Raw genomic sequence first — 20,176 nt, 5'->3', positions numbered from 1 at the left:
CCGGCAGACAGCGGGATGGCCGCACTGAGCCCCTGTGCAAACACACGGGGTGGATGGGCATCTCCGTGGTGCCATCGAAACGGGGTGCGGACGGAGCCGTGTGAAACCCACGGGTCAAACCCTCGCCACGTGAGACCCCAGGGACCACATCTCTCCAGGCCATCTCCGCTTTCTCTCCTTCCCGACTTCAGCCTGCTGAAGCCAGTTCATAGTTTTCCAGCTTTACAGCTTGATTTGTTTATTTTAGCTGTTATTTCACCGCTCTCTTCAGCCTATAAATTTCAAGGTCAGCCCATGCTCACCCTTGGATGAATAAACAAGCGTGGCGGGGCCGTGTGCGGGGAATAAACTCATCCCGGTGCTGTGATGGCTCCAGTCCTTGCTCTGTACGGTGCCTGGCATCAGAGGGGACAGGGACCCACCTCTGGATTGGGACTGGGGTGCTCAGGTTAGGAGACCAGGTGAAAGGCAACAAATAAGAGCTGCTCCCCGAAGAACTGCCATGTTGTCTGCCCACGGGGCCATGTGGGTGCTGTGAAGCCCTGCTGTGGGGATATGAGGGTCCTGGCAGGGTGCGACGCCACAGGGACTGCTGAGACACGTGCCTGGGGACAAGGACACCCAGCACTTGCTCCCAACACCTCGGCACCGTGCTGAGCTGCAGCACTGCTCTTCTGCGGCTGCTGAGCTGGGGAAAGCCCGTGTTTGCAGCCCTGGACCCGCTCCCCTGGCACTCTGGGCTCTGATTTTGCCCAAAAGAAGCCAATCTTTTAAAAATTATTTTTTAAAAAGGGACAATATTTCTGGGCAAGCCTCATCCGGGAGGCAGCGCAGCCAGCGCAGGCTGCCAGCCGGCTCCGGTGCTGGCCAAGAGCTCCTCTCCTGCCACTTCACCTCTGAGGCCAGCACTGCCAGGCTGGTGACACCGACACGTCACCCTGGGGCTGAGACAGGTCCTGGTGCTCACCAGGAGGTGACCGACCCGGCAGCGCTGACCCAGCTCCATGTCACTGTCACTGCCAGCGGCACGGGACACATCTCCAGAGCCGCAGCTGTGCTCAGCACCACTCTCCTCCTCAGCAGCGGGGCACACAGCTCAACAGCCTGATCTTCCAGAGGCCAGCAAGCTCCACCAGCCACCGGGGTCCCGCACCCCCTTCCCTCTTGCCGCGGGAACACCCCAGGCACCCCATCCCCTCCTGGGAGACGCCGCGGACAGCTCGGAGCTCTGACAAGCGCAGGGAAGAGCACCCACACCCCGCCGGTGCTGGGTGGGCGGGCGAGCATCGGGTGATGCGGTGACGGGGCGGCTCACGCGGCATCCCGACTGCCTCGTCCCGCTCGTGGCGAGTCACGCTGCAGCAGCGCGTTTGCGGCAACCGCCCGCGAGCCGAGGGGAAACACGAGGGAGCAAAGCTGCACTGGGGAAGCGGACAGAGTCCCCACTGTGCCGAAACCTCTGACTGGGCTGTGGATGGACCCTGTGGGTGCTCCCGGGCAGAGCCAGGCGCTGGCTGCAGCTTTCCCAAGCTGGCAGGCTCTGCCGTCACCACGCTTCACCAACACGCCAGATAAGAGGAGCAGCCCGGGAGCTGAGGGACACCTGTTTAATGTTTAACATTCCTGGAAGCTGGTAACTGTTTGAAAAGCGAGATAGGCGCTGATTCAGCGAGGACCTGGGGATGAAAAAGTAATTCCCAAGGCAACTTGCTCCTCTGTGGCTGAGAAGTGGGTACGAGCTGCTGCTGCCCCGTTTTTGGGTTAATGTTAAACTGGAGGAGTGCGGCCCCGCTGGCCCCACTCTCCCTCGCTGGGAGGTTTTCTCCCGTCTGGGAGGGAGGAGAGGGTGGGGAGGGGTGGTGCTGGACCCCGTCCATGCTGGAGAGGAGCACAGCAGCCAAGAGGCCTCAGCCCTGGACGGGGACGGGGCCAGCGGCATCCACACCCCCCTCGGCATCCTCACCGCTGCTTCCAGCTGCTCGGCAGCCAGAGGGGCTGCACCCTCAGGGATCCCACAGGATCACCCACCGGCTCCTGCATCCACCACAGGGAAAGCGTGGAGCTGTTAGGGTGGTGGAGATGCACGATGGCTCCTGACCAACTTGTCCCATGGCTTTGTTCTGTTGTTTTCCTTAAACAGCCCTGTCCACAGCGCTGCGTACAGCCCACCCGGCCTGACAGCACCCGTCTCGCTGGCAAACTGGTCCCTGCGAGCCCACAGGAGGGATGTGGGATGCAGAACGCTGGATGTGGGACATCAGCCCCCAGTTCCAGCCCAGCTCCGAGGCTGGGGACTGCTGTCCTTACATGCAATGGTGGGGTGGACTCAGGAGTCCCACCTGGCACCAGGAGCCAGCGTGGATGGAAGCAGAAGCCATTAGAAAAATCAGGGCTACAAAGACGCATGTATTCATATATATTCTTTAAAAACCAGGAACCTCTCTCCCCATTTGTGAGGGTCTCGAGTGGGGAGGGCTCTGTGGGAAAAGCTGGGAGGGGAGCAGGACGTTTCTCCAAGAAAGGGGCCAGCGTTTCCCCTTCCTGTCCCAAGAGCCACCCATGAAGGGCCATGAACGGCTGCTGTTCCCAGAGGTGCCTGAAGGACTTGGGGCCACAGCAGCTCAGAGCCGGTGACACCCCAGGAAAGTTCACACAGCACACCCCGTTCTCCTCCCTTTACGGCCAGGATGGGTCATTCACCCCTACAGATCCAAAAAGCATGTCCACCACAGGAGAACCTCACCCCCTATCTGCACTGGGAATATGTCCCTGATGTGGCTTCTTCCCTGCCAGTGTCAACTCAGACATGAACCGTTCCCAACCCCGGATGCACCAGCCTGTACCTCTGGCACAGCTCCGCTGTCCCTGAGGGCATGTCCCCCTCCATTGCATCACCCAGCTGGGCTGCCACCAGCAGACACAGCAGCTCTGCACCCAATACCTGCCCGCGGCCATTGCCCGGTGTCACCTGTACGCTGGGACATCGCACTGCCTGTTGTGCCACAGCCCCTTTGCAAACGATGGCCCAAGGGTCATGGCCACATGAGGACACAGCTGGCCACATCCTTTTGCCTGGGGGAGCACCTGAGCAGCGACATTCCCAAGGAGGAGCTTTCCCCTTGCTCCTACCTGCTCTTGTCCACAGCATCCTGCTCGTCCATCTCGTCCGCGCTGCAGGTCGCACTGGAGTCGCTGTCGGGGTTCACCCCGGCGCCTTTGCTGCCTTTATGACTCTCCTTCTTCTCAGCCTTGGGTGTCCCCTCTGTCCCTGCTGTCCCTCCGCCACCAACGCCACTTTCCGCCTTCTTGTCATTCCCCTTGTCCTTCTCCTGGCTGTCTTCGCTCTCCTCCTTCTTCACCTCGCTCTTGCAGGGCTCCTCGCTCACCTTCTCCTCCGGCTCCTCCGTTTTCACCACGTCCACCACCAGCTCCTCCTGCACCTTCTCCTCGCTGCTGGGCGGCTCGGGAGCTGCCTCGGGCGAAGGGCTGGATGCAGGAGCGGGGTTGTTGGGGGGAGCGGGGGGAGCGTCGGGGGGTGTAGGAGCCTCTTCCAACTTGACTGCTGGTTCTGCGCCTGAGTCACCTCCTGGCCCGGGTGGTGCCTTGGCCCCGTTTTCGCCTCCTTCTTTGGCTTCAGGCCTTGGCGAGGGAATGCTCTCGGTGTCGGAGCTGTTATTTACTGCAGCTGAGAAAAGGGAAGAAATAAAAATAAGGATCAGCCCGAGATTCTCGCTTCCCATATCACTGCCTCCGCCCCCTCCCATGGGAGGAGAACGCCCTCGTTCCTCCGAGGGGGAGACAATCCCGGGGCTGGGAGAGCTGCGCCGGGATCCCCGGATCCAGAGCCTGCTGAGTAAAGGGATGCTCTGGGGGCCTCTTTGCTTGCCCAGCATGGCAACTGTTATTAACCCCCACCCAAACACAAAACCACATGCCCAGAAGCCTGGAGACAGAGCCACTGGGAAGCTGGACTTTAAGGGAAAAGCCTGGCTGCTGGCTGGACCTGCAGGACCTGCTCCCTCCTCACCCTCTCACCCATGGCTCGGGATCAGCTCTGTGCGTGGGGCCAGGCACCTCGCTGGCACCCTGCTCACGGACTTATGTCACCCGTGTCCCTGGCTCTGCCACCCCGGGGCAGCTGGGGACCATCCCAAAACACTGTGCCTGTTTGTTGTTATTTAAGCTGCTGCTGGCAGAAGGAAGGAGGTCAAGGTTGGTGAAAGCAAAGTGCTGGCAGTGCTGCAGGACGGGTTAATTATTACATGGAAAGGATCATTCTCAAATCTGCCATCGATGGCTTGATGTGAGCTGGGAGCACAAGTGTCCATGCACTGCAGCAGTTGAAGGTGTTGCTGAGAGGTTGTTTCTACATCTGATGAGAGGATCATTCCCTCCAAACCTTCACTGGACAAACATGTGCAGGAGCATCAGGAGACCTCCACAGCCCCATCTCAGCATGCCCTGGCCAGGCATGGTCTTCCCCAAAGTCTTCCCCCTGCACATCCCTTGACTTGTGTCTCTCCATAGCAGCAAAGATTACAAACACTGGTGAGACTGGTGGCACAGAGGGACTGTGTCCCAAAAGCTCATCTATCCTTCCTTGGCTTGAAAATGCACCGTGCCCATCAGAGATTTGTCTTCTCCAACCTATACTCACTTTCTTCAGCTCCATTGCCAACCCCAGCCGCAGAACCAGAGATGAGACTCGGAGCATAAGGCTCAGGAGCGTGTCAAGAGATCTGTCTCTAATCTCCAAATGACTGTTTCCTCTCAGGCACTCTTACAAAGAGCAATAACTACCTTTGACTTTGTGCCTCTGAGTCATGTATCACCTCGCACAAAGATTTACCTGGAATCTGCCTCGTAATGAGTCACTCGCAACAACGATTTGAAAAGATTTCCCATTTCGAGTCCCATTAGCCTGGGTGCTAAGGCCAGGAACCAGCGTGGTGCCAGCAGTACTGGTTAAGTTATTAAATTACTTTTTACAAAAGTCAAATGGGGCTATTGTTGGAAAATTATGCACATTTTCTCCAAACTCGATGCCACACTTTCTAAGCGATAAATAGCTGAAAATTGTCACTTTCAAGTTGTTTCCTTTCTTTGGTATGGCTGGGAAGGAGGAAAATGCTGCCTTAAAAGGGAAAGGAGGAGGAAAAGACCCACCAAGGTACATCAGCCCCAGCGTGGCGAGCCGCGGCTTCCCCCACCTTTGCTGGCAGCGCCGGCTCCACCAGCTGGGACAGCAGAGGCAGCGATGCCATGACGGGATGGGCACATGCAAACGTTAGTGGGTTATCCCCCCTTGAGCCCACGATAAGCACCTCGAGAGCCCACGGGTACCCAGTAGCCACGGCAGAGGCCAGCGGGAGTCACAGCTCCCGCATTGCACGACCTTCCCAAAATAAACGTCCTCCAGACAGACACGGGAGGAGGGCAGCGATCCAGGGCGCTCCTCGCAAGCGTGAAAGCTGGAGCCATCTGAAAGGCCACAAGCGCCTTGTGCGGCGGGATGCCGTCACCTCGGTGCGGCTTTGGGGTGACACACGTGACCCCCATGAGCGCTGATGTTTGCAGCCCCGGAGCAGTCGTGCACGGTGCCTCTGCTACAACCGTGCAGCAAAGCTGGGAGGGCTCAGGGCGTCCCCCCCGCCGCAGCCCCCTCAGCCTCACCTTCCGCCTCCTCGGCCATCTCCTCCTCATTGCCGCTCGTCCCCGACACCTCCATCTCCTCGTCCTCGGCCGCGGGAGGGAAAGCGGCTTCTTCGTTTTGAACGGCGGTGCCTTTTTTCTTCTTCCTCTTGGCGTTCCTTTCTTTCTCCTGGGGAAGAGGCAGAGGATAGTGAGAAGGAAAGACAAGAGGGATGGGGAAGAGACAGCACTGGTCCTGCCTGAGGGGCTGAGAGGGATGCTAACCCCACCGCCGCCCCCGGGTAAACCCTCTGAAAATCAGTCCTTGGCACCAGATTTGCCCGCTGAAAGCCCGGCAGTGTGATCTCAGACAGCCAAAAAACTCTGACCACGGTGTAATACCCAGTACAGCTCCACATGGAGCCCCAGGCACCAGCAAGCCGCCATGGGAGGGGTGGCACGGACACATGGACGAGGGACAGACAAAGGACACGTGCGCAGAAGCCACCAGCACCAGGCTGGCAAGCGCCTGCTGGTCCCATGTCCGCTCATTACGTGATATGACATGTTCATCCTGCGCACTTCCAGGCACCACCTCCAGCTACACAAACACGTGTGGCCGCAGCTTGACACCCATGTGCAGATAACAAAGCTGTCACCCCAGATATGCCCCAGCCAATATTTTCATGCACCGGCTTTCGTGTCCCCTATGGCAGGTGCTGCCAAAGGACTTTGACTCCCATGCCGAGGAGGCTGTTGCTGGTGGGGACGCTCCGTGTGGCACGCCATCCCGATGCTGAGCTGCGCCGTGCCCCGTCCTGCCCTGGGACAGCCCCATCCCCAATCGCCGGCGCATGTGCCGCAGCCACGAGGGCAGGAACGGCTGCTCCATCCCACCAGCCTAAAGGAAAAGTCTCGGCTTTGCTATTGTTTCCTGCTCTTGTTGCTTGAGTAAATATTACCAGTAGGAACAGGCCCATCATCTCCGGCTCTCCCTGCAAACCCCACACGAATGACGTGTGTAGGACGTTTATTTACATGGATGAAAAGATAAAGCTGTGGTGGAAACGTTAACTTTGCTGCTGGATCTCTGTGCTGGGAAGAGCTGGTCCCCCATCCTTCCCTCCCCCTTGCAACTTTTCAATCCTTTAAAAAACTTCCAGATAAAACAAACAAATACAACTGCTTTTTTGCTTGGAAACACTGCTTGCTCCAAATCTATTTTTATCAAACTGGGCAAGAGAGAGGGGAAAAAGGCACTTGAGAAAGGGCTGCATGAAGGCTGGAGAGGCTCAGGAGGACGGCAGGGCTCCGCGGTGCCCGTGCCCGTCCCGGCAGCGATTCAGCCACCACACGTTTCTGTCTGAAGCAGCAGCTCCCCATCACACTAACGCGGTGACAAAGCGCCGACGTTACTATGGCAAAGACTTCTCTGGCTCTTACTCACGGGTCGGTGACTCAGCCACGGGCTCCTCACTGGGGAATCAGCCGGGAACCAGCCCCTGCCCCGGCACCGACTTGGCCAGAGCCCGGGGCCGGCGCAGCGGAGCAGCCAGCTGCCCTGGGGACACCGGGGGTCCCTCTCCTGGCAGACCCCACCGCTGGTGTTTAGGGAAGATGATGTGAAATCTGGGCAGCAGATCCTGGCTATATCTAGAGATATGTTCAGGCCACCACCTCGCCGCTTATAACATGAACAGCTCCAGCTTGCTCCTGGCACCCTGCCCAGGAACAGGCTCCTCTTCTGCTCTAAGCAGTCCCACGGCCCCCATGGCTGACATGGGAGCCTAAACATGACTGTGGCGGACAAGGAAGAGTCTCTGGGACCAGGTGTTTCCCATCATCACAACGTACCCTTAATCCAAGAGACTACCGGCAAAGCCACAGGAAGGTGCCTGTGCCATTTGCCATGGGCACTTTGATGCTCATTTTGTGCTGTACTAGCCCACGGGGTCTCTGCTCTCCACCTGCCACCACTGCAGAAGCATCCAGGACTCAGTGCCACTTGGCCAGGCTGCCTTGCCAAGACGACTGAGGAGACAGGCTGCGCAAAGGACACCGAACCTTGCATGAAGGGTCATTCCATGCCTGCTCCTCCTGGTCCCCAAGCAGCCCCGTCACGCTGACCCCCAGCCTGGACGGGCAGCTCTTCCTCTAGCAGTCACTAGACCAAAGTCACTGCAAAGAGCTCCAGGTGAAGACAGCACCTAATCTCCAACTGCTAACAAAACGAGCAGCTCCGAGGACACCATGTACCCCAGTGCACTGCTCTCCTTAAACACTGAGATTAGAGAGCGCAGCGCGCAGAAGGTCAAGGCGAAGTGACGCTGATGGCTGGGACACGTCCGAGCCGCTGGGTGAAACTCAGCCAAAACACACAGCGGGGCAGATAACGCGAGGTCTCAGGGTGGCCTGACCCTGACCCGCCACTACCAGGCTCCTGTTCCACGGTGCAGATGGCTGCAGGGGTGAGGAACTGGTTGGAGCCGGGACTTCACTCCTGGAAGAGGCTGGAGAAGGGTCTGTGGGCACTGAGCAGCTCAGAGGAGAGGAAAATGGGGTCCATGTGCTGACACAGCTCCAGCCCCTCTGTGCTCCTTCCTCAGGGCAGAACCTCTCCAGAAAAAGGACAGGTCTTCAAATTAAAACCCAGAACACAGGATGTGGGAGGGTATGGAGCACATGGGCTTTGGAGAGGTAGAAAAGGAGGGTCACTGCGACGGACACCTTGCCTGTTGCAACCCAAACCCTTCTTCCAAATGCTGGATGTTCAGAAGAAGGGTTCCCCCATCCCCAGAGCTGGGGTTCAGCACACAAGGGGACAAGGAGCTGCCCCCCTGCCACCCAGGGGACATCCTGCTCCGCACTGCGCTGCGTCATGTTTTGGGGACAGCGGGACATCACCAGACTCTGTTTCCCATCCCACAGGGCTCACTGCCACCAACCTGTCCCTGCAGCCCCCCCGAGTCACCCACACGCTGCCGAACCCGGCGTCACACCTACCTGGAAGAGGAGACTACGATATTAATGAGCCCCATTCGGGAAACGAATGAGATCTGCTAATTGAGTTTATTCTCATTTAGCAAGAGGAAGAAAAGCAGAGCCACTGTGTTTCCCAGCACACGAACAGCAAGAGTTGTTGGTGGTGAGGTCAGGGAATAATCTGGGGGTGTCATGGCAAAACCAGGCGATGCCACGCTGCTCGCCATGTGCCTCCTCCGCAGAGGTCACGCTGACTGCAGGGTATAGGATGAGATTTGGAGGCTTGGTGAGGTTGTGAATATATTTAGGAGTCGGGAAGGAAGGTCTATGGCAATTTAATCTCAGTTGTTCTTTTATTTTATTCAGCTTTCTGGCATCTGCTGTTGCCACAAAACAATAGAGCACGATAAATAACAGCTGAGCGTTCATTGTTCTTCTCCACAACCGAACTCCATAGCCTCCAATGCTCAAAAAATAAAATGATGATGCTGATATAAACTGCAAGTGAGAGTGAGCAATTAGACGGGAGAACACTGGCGGTGCCTGGGAGGGACGGATGCAGGGAAAAATGTGGTTCTGCAGAAAAACACTTCCGTGATATAATTTCTGCAACATTAGGAAGCTGAGTAAATTAATATACACCGGCTCCACTGTCAGCTAAGCTGTGTGATCTTATTTCAGATTCTCCCCAGTAATGAACAATGATATCTTTATAATGTAACATTTCATATTTGGAGGGTTTGATGCACATTTCATTCCAGTCTTCATATCGGTTTTGGGGTCTTTTATATAGTTTGTTTGCTTTGTTTCTAAAAACAATTCAGTGAAACATGGGAACTCAGGAGTATCTCTGTGCATAGAGAATTAATAAAAAAGAATCACCGATGTCTTCTCTTTCTCTCATTCCTATAGACTGACTAGGATATTAAATTCCTGGGTGAGTCATTGAATGTTTTCCTGTCTTTCTTTTTACTCTTGCTGTAATAGCTTGCTTGGAGAGATTCCTGCATTGAACATTGTCCTTTGCATTTTCAAAGCACCCCTTGGGGGTTTTAGCCATGTGAATTCTATTAGCCAGAAACCAGGAACCCCAGGATACTCTACCAATGAAATAATTATAATCCTTAGTTACTCTTAGCAGCCCGTCCTATCTCCAGAACACCAAACAAGCCCCACTTCATTCACAGCCTGCATTGCATGCCAGAAAAGAAGCAGCGTTAGCCTCTTCTGATGGGGAAACTGAGGCACGGAGAGGTGTACGCATGTGCTCGCAGCCCCAACGACAACCGACATCTGTGTCCAGACCAGCCTTTCCTCACTTTGTCCTAAATCCCCGAATTTCCTTGGGGCAAACCAGCAATTTAGCAGGTCACAGCGGTACCTACAGGGCACAGAACCACAGTGCCCAGCCAGTTTTCACTCCAGTACTTTCTCCAAGATGGTAAAGACCCCCCTTGGCTGTGGGAAGCAGTCAAGCTGGCAAGTATCTAAGGTGCCCGGTGCGAGCTGAGCCGGGGGTCTCACCATTTTCAGTTTGTGCTGCTGTAGGATCTCGTCCAGGTTCTGCCTCTTCTTGTAGTTGAAGTAGAAGTTTTTGCACTGCGACACGGTCTTGGAGCCCACCATCCTGGCAATGGCCGACCAGTTCCGCCCATGCTCAAGGAGACCTGTGCCCGCGGGAGGGAGAGAGGAGAAGGGTTTAACACCAGATGCGCTCGCACAAGGGCAGCATTGTGCAGGATGGGAAACACCCTCCGTGCAAGCCAAGCTCCACAGGAACAATATGGTCACTAGCACCCGTCTGAATGGCTTCCTAGGCCAGGGGATGACCTATGAGAGGCTGTTTTTCTTTCCAAGGGGAAAAATGGCACCATGCTGGAACAAAATACGTCCCACAGCCACATCTTGGCCAAGCACCAGGCCGTCAGGAGGGCAAGCGGTGCTCCCTGAGCTTTAGGACGGTGGCAGGAGGTGTTCCATGCCCAGGAGAACCTGGGGCAGCAGCTCTTAGTCCCTACCAGGAAGCAAAAGCTCTCCCCACCCTCGTGTGCTCCGTGGTGACTTTGACCAGGGTGACAAGGCGGTTCAGGGGGCTGGAGCACAGAGTCCCATTACGGATGGGGAAGAACAGCCCAGGCAGGGATGCGGTGGCACATGGGATGGGAAGGCCAGGTGATGTCCCAGGCTGGGCTATCAGTGCTGATCATGGGCTTGGGAGCAAAAGCAGCTTCCCAGGTCAGGCATCATGCCAAGGGCTGGCAAACCTGGCCAGACAGGGCCAACCAAGCACGGTGCTCCTGCCAGAGTGGAGGAGGAGGAAGGAGCAAGTCAGTGCCCTGGTGGTCTCTGTGGGGGTGTCTGGGCACCTGCTGTCCCACAGCTGCAGGTGGGAGTCACACCCGCAGCCCAGGGACCCTGGTCTATCCCTCCCAGGTTCCTGGAGGTGAGCCAGGTGAGGACCATCCAGGCTTCCTGGGAAATACAACCTCACAGCCTGCAGGTGCAGGGCCGGTCCTTCCCATGGTGGCTGGTGGGGCTGGAGCTGTCACCAGCCCACAGGACACTGCCAGCCCAGCTGAGTGTGCTGCTCTGTCTGGTTCTTGGACACCCACACGATGCCACCATCAGGCCAACAGCTCCAAGGTCATCCCTGTACCTTGTGTGGGGCTTGTGTGAGACTATGAGCCCAGCAGGACGGTACTATCACAAACGGCGACTTCAAGATGAAAACCAGCAGGGAATTAACCTACTAAGAGCATCTTCCTCTTTCATTAGGGGTTTTTCTGCCCAGAAACCACCAAACATGAAGCCTGGGAAGACGTACTGCCCCGGCACACCTCCATCGTCCATCCCAAACCCCTCCCTGGCTGCTCTGCCACCGTGGGGCTGGTGAGTCCCACGCCGTGGCTCCTGGACACAGCCTTGCTTGTGCTGGGAGCCAGGCCAGCTGTGCCCCAGCCATGCTGCTGCCACGTGTCACCTCCCAAACCCAGCCTGGACCCAAGGGCCGGCCCAGTCTCTGCTTCAACCCGACAACAAACTCCCCCAGGACAGACTGATCCCAGCGCGGACATAAGAAATCAGACCCTTGACCAGGATCTGCGCACCCCTGCAAGGTGAGTGCACGGTGCGGGGGCTGTGGTGGTATCTGCACTGAACAGATGGCACCGTGTACGCCAGGAGAGATAAAACCCCTGTTCCTTGCTTCCCAGGTCCTGGAGAAAGCAGCAGCATCCAGCACAGCAGGAGTTAACGCGCATTCGGTGCCTGTATCCTGCCCCGTCCCAGCACCAGGGCTTATCAAATTGCACGGAGAGGCAGGCATTGCACGGCACTGAGCACCACAAAAGGCTGTGGCAAGCCAAGAAACAAGTTGGAGCTTTAACTCTGCAACTCCCAGCCTCGCTCCAGCCAAACCCACGACCTCGGCCACCCCGCTGGCAGGCTGGGACTTCTTAAAAATAATAATAAATTTAAAAAGAGGATGTCCGGCCACCAACCGTGAGAGATAGAGAGCTGGGGCGGGAGTCCTCCACCCCCCCTCCAGTTGCTGAAGGTTGCAAGGGAAAACAGGATAGTCCCCTATGTCACAACGTGTCCCCTGTGTCACAACCCTTCGCTGCCATCCAAAGCAAACAAGCGGCTCAGCCCCTTTGCCCATCGCTGCGCCGGTGGCCCCGCACCAAGCGTGACAGCTGGGGCTGGAGCCGTTTGCTGTGCCCCGGTGAAGCCCCGAAACACAAACGCTGGCAGCGGCGTGAGCCCCAGTGCTTCGGTGGCCGAGACGCAGTGCTGTCCGGAGGAGGGAAGCAAGACCCAGGGACAGGGCTGGGGGGAGACAGCTGCCAGCGTGAGTGTCCCCAGCACAGTGTGACCTTTGCCAGCTGTGAGCAATGCCAGCTCCCAGCTGCCCTTTCCCCTGCCAGGCTCGCTGTCCCCTGCCCACCGCAGGGCTTGGGGACAGGGACACTGCAGCTGGCCCGGCAGGTGGCCATGGCTGTGCCAGGCTCGGGACGAGGAAGGCGCCGGCAGCCCCTGCCTGCAGGACCCGGCAGGCAGCCCAGCTGCTCCGCTCTTTGCATCAAAACCACAGCAAAGCACCGACACCTGCTTCCCCACACTGTGATTATCCACACGGTCAGGGAGGGACCAGCCAAGACACCCCAGGATGTGCTGCTCAGCCCTGGGCTCCCCCCGAGCTTGATGAGCCCCCCCAGCAGCACAGCAGCCCCAGCCCCTGTCCCCCCGCAGCTTCCAGCCGCTGTCCCCGCACGCCAGCCCGCCTCGGCACCGCACAGCCCTTCGTTCCGCAGCACAACTGAAACTATGACTAACTGAGTTATCAGATCTTAACGCTGGCTTGGGGCGGGAGCTCGGACGCAGGGGCTGCCCACAGGCAGGCACATGCAACCCCGAGGTTAACCCCATCGCCGGACTTACGTGCTCCGGGTCCGGCTCCGGCGAGCAGGGAGTGCGCCCGGAGCGTGCGGCGGGCGAGCTGGGAAGGACGCGGGCGTTGGGGCACCTCTTCAGAGCCCCCCTGGGCACGGCAGCCCGCTGCGAAGCGCTGCCAGTGCTCTGCTCACACCCTCCCCACGCATTTTGCTTTCGCTCCCTCGCAGCAGCCAGAGACGGAGAAGAAAGCAAAGCCGGTTCCTTAAATCCTGGGGGCGAGAGGATTTCAGAGCCATGGGCGGCCGAGAGCGGGGAGCGAGCAGGCACCAGGGCTGGAAAGCAGGTCACAGGCGGGAGATTCCTGACCCCAGTGGCAGAAGTTGGTGGGAACACATGCTTCGGCCTCAGTGCTCTTCCCTCCGGCGGGGCCGGTGAGCAAACGGCGTCCTCCGTGCTCCTCCCGCTCGCTCGCCGGAGCCCTCCAGCCGGCTGCAGCCGCGGGTACGGTGGATGGAAGCGCCTCCGGTATTTTCTCCCCTACCTCACCTCCTCGTTCGGGGCTACGGGGAGGCTGTGCAGTTTCAGAAAGTGCCCGACGTTGCAAGAAATAATTAAAAAACCCACAAAAAAACAGGCAGGAGAAAGGCGCAGGGGAGGGAGCAGCCGACCGCGCCGCAGCTCCGCTCTGCCAGCCCGGGGACGGGGAGCCGGTGCTGTCGGTATGTGGCGGAGCAGCGAGCGAGCTCTAATCTGTTCCTCTGGCTGACCCGGGGCTCGTTGCATCTGAATGTGACCTCTAGACAGAGCATTAATAACGAACGTGGCGCTGACCCAAGCTGACAAGGGGTGCGGCCGCTTGGCACCCGCTCCCGCCCTCCCTCTCTCACTTTCTGTCTCCCTCGCTCTCGTCTGAATGTCAGCGGCAGGGGGAGGGATCCAGGAAAACAAAGCTTGGCTAATAGTTTCCTCCACTCTCAAGTGAATCAAAGGCGCTTTTCTTTGGGGAGGTGCGTGCCGGCGAGCCCAGTGCCGCGCTGGCGGGATGCCATGGCACCCCGGCGCACCTCGACCCCGGCGGAGGAGGGATGGGGAGAGGTTTGGCGTGGGCATCGGTCTCACCATGCGTGGGTGGCCGGGGGACTCTGCTCCGGCACTGGCAAGCGGAGGCTGGAAGGATGAGGAGCCCAGAGAGTGTGATAGCGTGTGCTTGGTGTTTTGGAGTGCGGGGGAGAAACCCGGAGGGTCTGTCAGCTTGTGCCCCCTCGGCTCTCCGCAGCTGCGGGTTTTTACCGGAGCTGTTCCAAAGCTCACAGCACGGCTGCCCAGCCCCACCAAGGGCTTGGCGAGGGCACAGGGAGCCTGTAAAAGGGTCCCTTAATGGGAACTAACAGATTGAGGTTACAGGGGAAGAACTAAGTGTTCTTATTCCTCTACACCCGACAGCACCTGGTGCGATCCTCCAGCCCCTCTTGCACCCACGCTCCCTCTTGGGAGCGAGGATGGAGGTACTTCTGGTTGCGGCACAGCCAAAATGCGCCGTAACCCCATCCCGGACAAAGACTGGCACTACGGAGTCAGTGACACCACCCGAAGCATCGCGGAGCTGCTTCCCCCCACCAATCTCGGGCGCTTTGCAGCGCGTGGGAGAACCAAGGCACAAGGAAGGTGAGTAACTTCTCCGGGGCCGCGGAGCCGGTGGGTGGCAGAGCTGGGCGAGCGCCGGGCTCCTGACGCCGTGCCAGGGAAAGCAGCGGGGACGGTGTGCGGGCAGCGAGCCCACGTCCCTGCAGGCGCTGGGGACTTTGCCGGAGGGACCGTCGCACAGGCAGCCGGTTCCGTGTGCTCTCGCCACGGCGGGTGATGCTCACCCTTCCTGGGGACGGTAAAGCCGGGTCCAGCCTGCCACACCGAGCCCAGTGCCCTGTGGACCTGCCCGGCTCTCCCCATCCTACCACAACCCTCCTTTTGTGCTGTGTCCCCATCCTTGGAGCCACCCTCCCTGGGGACACCTGCTCCCCAAGAGGCGCCATCCCCTCTGGTCTGGCCGGCGAAAGTCGAGTCCCCAGCACCAGGCAGCGAGTCCACCTGCAGCAGCCACTCCCCGTGGGCCCAGGTCTCTCCCCTCACCTGGTTTGGATATTATTCCTGCTCCCTTATTGTTGAAAAAATAACGCTCAAAATTAAAACGTAGGCTGTAAATTATAGTAATTACCCAGCAGTTCCCCCTGACAGGCCTTTTGTGTTTCATTCGCTGACACTCACTAAGCAAATCCTCGCAGTTTGCTCCTACGTGCTCGAGAAACGTTCAGCCAACGGTGGCAGAAAACGCAGCTCCGTGGGGCACGGTGGCAGCTACGGGCGCTGTCCCAGGGGTAACACCTTGTCCCAAGAGCAGCAAAGCCCCAGCATGGGATGGTGTGGACGGGATTACAGCTCAATACAGCCTCTTCCAGGGCAAGTGCAGACAATTCACGCCTTGGACGCGGTTTTGCCCTCATGGCTCTTAAACCACCCCATCCCCATAATTTCCAGGTATCTTGGCATGAAGTTGATGGCAAGCGGGCTGTTTGCTCGGAGCCGGCAGATGCCGGTGCTCTGGCCATGGTGGCAGATGCCAGGGACTGTCCTTGCACCCACCTGGATGGAGAGCACCCACTGGGGGACCCGAGGGACGTCACCACCCCTGGACCAGCAAGAGGGTCAACAAACAGCAACCGGCACAGGCTGCAAATCAGCTTCTCCAGCCCACATTTACCACCATCAGCAGGATTGCACAGTAAATATCTCTAACTGGAGAGGGGAAGGCTCCAGCATGAGCACAAAGGAGATGAAGGGAAGAAGGTACAGAGCTTGAAGAAGCTATAGAGGAAGAACGTGAAGACCCACAAAGACCCACCTCTCCTCGCCCTGCAGCCAGCTGCTCGCTAGAAATAACCGTGCAAACCCAAATTAGGGGTGCATGTGTTTACACCCTTTTTTTTTAGTTTTGTGGACAGAATGGAACTGGGAAAAATATGGTTCAGGTCAGTCCAAAACTCGTCTTACTTTCCAAATGGGTTGTCGGCAGAACTGAAAATCAGCCCCCCCAAAAATACCTTTGGTATCCAGGGGAATATTTTACATCTACCCAGAATGAGCTATTCGGGAGTTTTCATGGGTTATTTAACTCTTTGACATCAGCTTTTTTCCATTCGTGCCCAGCTCTCTCCGCCTCACCATGCTGAATCCATCCCATGGCCTCCCTGCGTCCTCAGCCTGGGAATAGGTGAAAAGACCCTGCGCTGAGCTCTGCTCTGAGAGTGAGGAGCAAAGAGCCTTGGAAAGGCACAGGGGGACCTCAGGTGAGCAAGAAACTGCCATTTCCACACCGCCTCTTTTCAAAGAACAAAACCACTTCATAGATGCCGGGAGGGGAAAACCCAGAGCCGGGGTGAGAACAGATACCAGACTTTAAAGAGTAACCAAAGTCACTCCATAACCTCCTGGTTCATCGAGTTCAGGTCCAGCGCTATCACGGCTGCTCTGCGGCGTGGTGCAATAAACCCGCCTGCCTGCTCGTGGCTGGTGCTCACACGCTGCCTGCAAAACCCCTGCCCGCCGGTCCCCAAAGGCGGGAGCTGCCTAAACATTGCCTTGTAAGGAGCAGCCCCCCTGCCCGGCAGCGCAGCCGCGGGTGCTGCCCACTCCCCCTCGGGAAGGGAACACGGGAAATCCTGGAGCAGCTCTGGTTAATCAAAACCTCCTGCAATATCAGGAAAACGCGCCACCCTGCCATTATACCAATCTCCGCACATTTTGACAGACTAGTGAATCAAAGTTTATTGCGTAATAAAAGTGTCATTAAGCAAGAACTTTCCTCTCGCTAGGTTTGCGTTCCCCTAGTTAACTTTAATAACGCGGTACTCCCCTTTATTGTCTCTCCCAGCAGACACGGTCCTGCCTTCTCCTGCTTGGAAACACTCATGTGGCTCCAGAGCAGAGGAGACGACTTCAACACCTCACTGTCCCAGGGCTGTTTTCTATTACCTCCCCCAGCAGAAATGACATTGGGTTTGACGCCACGCACAAAGAACTCAGAGGTGGACAGCAAGGCCAGGTTGATCTCCCGGCTGGTGGGTGCTGGGAGCAGAGGGCACCATCCCCATCACCCGAGCACCCCCGGGTGTCAGGGCTGATTTTACATAGGACTCACATTTTGCTTGTTCAACTCCCTAAAGCAGCTGGCTGTGGGCTCAGATTGGTACTAGTAACCCGGGAAGAGTGTGGCCGGGGTGGCTGAGCCCTTAACGGTGAGGGGGACGGTGCCCGTGTCCCCAGGCCCCGTACCCACCATCCCTGCAGCGGCTCTGCCGCCTCCAACCTCCCGAGGTTTCCTGCGGAGTTTCGCAGCGCTGCAAGTCGGAAACCCCCACCACACGGCTCCCTGGAAACGCCACACAGAGCCAGTTCGAAGCATTAAAGCGGCTGCTTCCTGGCAAAGGGGAATTTGGCTTCTCTGTATAAGTCTGGCGTTGCAATCTCAGTTTCCCAGGTTGTAATGGAGGGGAAAACATCAGCAATCGGGCTTCACACCAGCAAATCTCCCTGCCTCGTCCTGGCCCCTGGGCTGGAATAACTCTACGTGCTCCCACGCTTCATCCTTCCTCCACGCAGGCTTTGGCAGCTGGTTTTAAGACTCCTTAAGCGCACCTCCAGCATCCAGCATGAACCAGCAAGAGGCACTTTTTAACAACCAGATGTGATCTCCAAAACAAAGCAGCGCTCGGAAAAGATCCCTCCAACAAACCCTCCCTGCTCAGCACCTGCTCACCCCATTACCTGGCCCCTGTCCAGTTTGTTTGATTAAAGTCTATCTGTTAAATTTTGCGTCTATAGAAAGCCCTGCTCAGCAAAGCACAGGACTGGCACTGGATTGTAAAAGGGGCTGGAACAGCTTATAGGCGAGTGAGCCAAACGCTTTGGGATATTCACAGGCAAAGTAATCCAAGTCCACGGCTCCCATCGGCACCTGGGCAGCCGGCACTCCAGAACGTGTAATCACCATCCCGGCAGCAGGTGCATTTTCCAAGCAGAGCTGAACCCGCTAACACGCCTGTTTGCATTTGCCATCCCCAAACAGCACTCATTTCCATTTTAATTTTCCATTTACAATCCTCACCGGGCCAGGCGAGTCGGCAGCGATGGGAGCGGGATGCAGGGGCTGGGGACGTGAGCTCGACAGCCCATCAACAGGACGTGACTTCGGCAAAAAAAATGAGAGCGGCGAAAGAGCTGGCGCAGGAGCAGCACGAGGAGGGGAAGTGGCAACAAGGGCTGTGCTACACTCAGCACTTTTTAAAAATGGTCTCAGCAAAGGCTCTGAATCAGGGCCAGGATGTAAAGTCACCCCGTGCTGCCCGCAGCCCCGCTCTCCGGAGCTCCCCGACAGGCTGCTGGGGTTCAGCGTCCTCCCCCGAAATCCCAGAGCTGCAAACACTCTTGGCGTGACTGGAACAGATCGTGCTGATAGCACAAATCTCCAGAGAGCGGTGTGAAGTGGCACCTCATGCTACAGACACCAGAAGCTGCAAAAAGCAACAGACGAAGCACCGTCTCCAATTCCTATGGCCGGCACCTGCCTTGAGGGACATGCATGGGCTCCAATCACATCCCTGGTGTCACCACAACTCTCGGGGCCAGAGAGGCCGAGTGTGCCCCCCGTACCACCACACGTCTCCCCCAAAATCCCCCAGCGAGGTTCATCAAAAACAAACCAGCACCGAGATGGCCAGAAGCCAGCCCCACCAGCCTGTGCCAGCTCCAGCGGTCAGACACTGTCCATCCCCGACGGCTGGGTTAGCTCCAGCAGAGCCGACGGGAGAAAGAAAATGAGCAGCTCACCTTTTTTAGCCGTCTCCATCTCCTCTTCGGTCCAGCGAGAGCTTTCATTCATCTCCAGAGAAGCTGGAAGGAGGAAGGAAAGAAGAGCACTCAGCAAACCCAGCGAGCTCAGAGATGCTCAAACACCCAAAGCCTGGCCGGTGCCCGGTTCCCCAGAGGCACGACAGAACACTGTGCCGAGCAAACATACTTCTGCAGGGAAGGCTGTCGTGATGGGGGCTCTCAAGGCTTTTCCACGCACAGTAACCCGTGCACAGCATCCCCCCCGGGATGCGTCTCAGTGATGCAAAACCTCTACTTTGGGAGTGGAAGCGAAGCCAGATGGCTTGAGGGTGGCAGCAGATTTCCTGCGGATTCGGTGCCATGCACCCTGGCCCGCCAACAACAGGTACCGAAGACGGAGCCGACTCCGGCTGTGTGCTTTGGAGGTGGCAGACGCAGGGTGGGACCGTCACCCTCGGCGGAGACGGAGAAACAGCGTCACCTTGGCGCTGACTTTGGCCGAGCGTGCTTGACTGCGGGCTCCCTCAGAGCCACCGCCGGGCTCCGGGGCACCTCTGAGCCACTTCCAGCAATGCCGGGGGGTTCACCCGGAGCGGTGCCCATCGCAGCGGGACCATGCTGCTCCGGCCGGGGGAGTCGGAGAGGGGTGTCAGCACCCGATGCTCCCCCTCTCCCACACCCTGCAGAGGGGGACACAGGTCCTGCATAAAGCCTTCACTATGCACCAGTCCCGCTGGCAGCCTGGCACTAGAGCAAACCCTACAATAACAAACCAGGGTGTGAGTCAGAGGCAAAAAACAACTCGGTAAGGAAACAGATTTCCGGCTCAGGCTGCCAAGGGGTTATTACTCTAAACAACAGGCAAAGCATTATTTCAACAGTGATGAGAGATGTTTTGACAGTGTCCTTTTAAAATGGAAAACAGGCTGATAGGTTCAGGATAAAGAATATGGGTGAGGAGAGAAGGAAGCGTCTTCCAAGAAGCTCTACAAGAAGCCAAGACCCTGCAGGAGGACAACACGGACTTGGATGCCCACGGCACCGGGCAGAGGAATCTCCTTCACAGGCGGCTGAGCACAACCGCAGGTGTCACCTCCTGAAGCCAGCGCAGGTCACACCTCCCCCAGAAACGCTGTCCCTGGGGACACCGGCCAAGAGGGAGGGGAACGGATACCTCACCATGTCCCCCGGCCGAGCCACGGCCACGATGCTCGTTTACGTAAAAGTGAGCGTCCCCGCCGCGCCACGCGAGGCCCTTCGCTCAGCTTGAGGATGACTGTTATTG

The 20,176-nt window shown here is 57.7% G+C and overlaps 1 protein-coding gene across 1 annotated transcript in view; it reads right to left on the bottom strand.

Annotated features, from left to right (window-relative positions):
- Positions 1 to 20,176, bottom strand: part of NCOR2 (nuclear receptor corepressor 2) — a gene marked incomplete at its 5' end in the record, with an annotated part of 147,423 nt that overhangs the window by 34,001 nt on the left and 93,246 nt on the right. Inside the window, 4 exons of the mRNA XM_080355363.1 lie at positions 3,130 to 3,685; positions 5,674 to 5,821; positions 10,138 to 10,280; positions 18,889 to 18,951. Of these exons, the coding sequence (XP_080211489.1) occupies positions 3,130 to 3,685; positions 5,674 to 5,821; positions 10,138 to 10,280; positions 18,889 to 18,951 (910 nt within the window). The remainder of the gene's footprint in view (positions 1 to 3,129; positions 3,686 to 5,673; positions 5,822 to 10,137; positions 10,281 to 18,888; positions 18,952 to 20,176) is intronic.

Source organism: Nesoenas mayeri, assembly GCF_963082525.1.
Source record: "Nesoenas mayeri genome assembly, chromosome: 17".
NCBI classification, from domain to species: Eukaryota; Metazoa; Chordata; class Aves; order Columbiformes; family Columbidae; genus Nesoenas; species Nesoenas mayeri.
The sequence above is the reverse complement of the archived record's forward strand: the minus strand, read 5'-3'. Positions and strand labels throughout refer to the sequence as shown.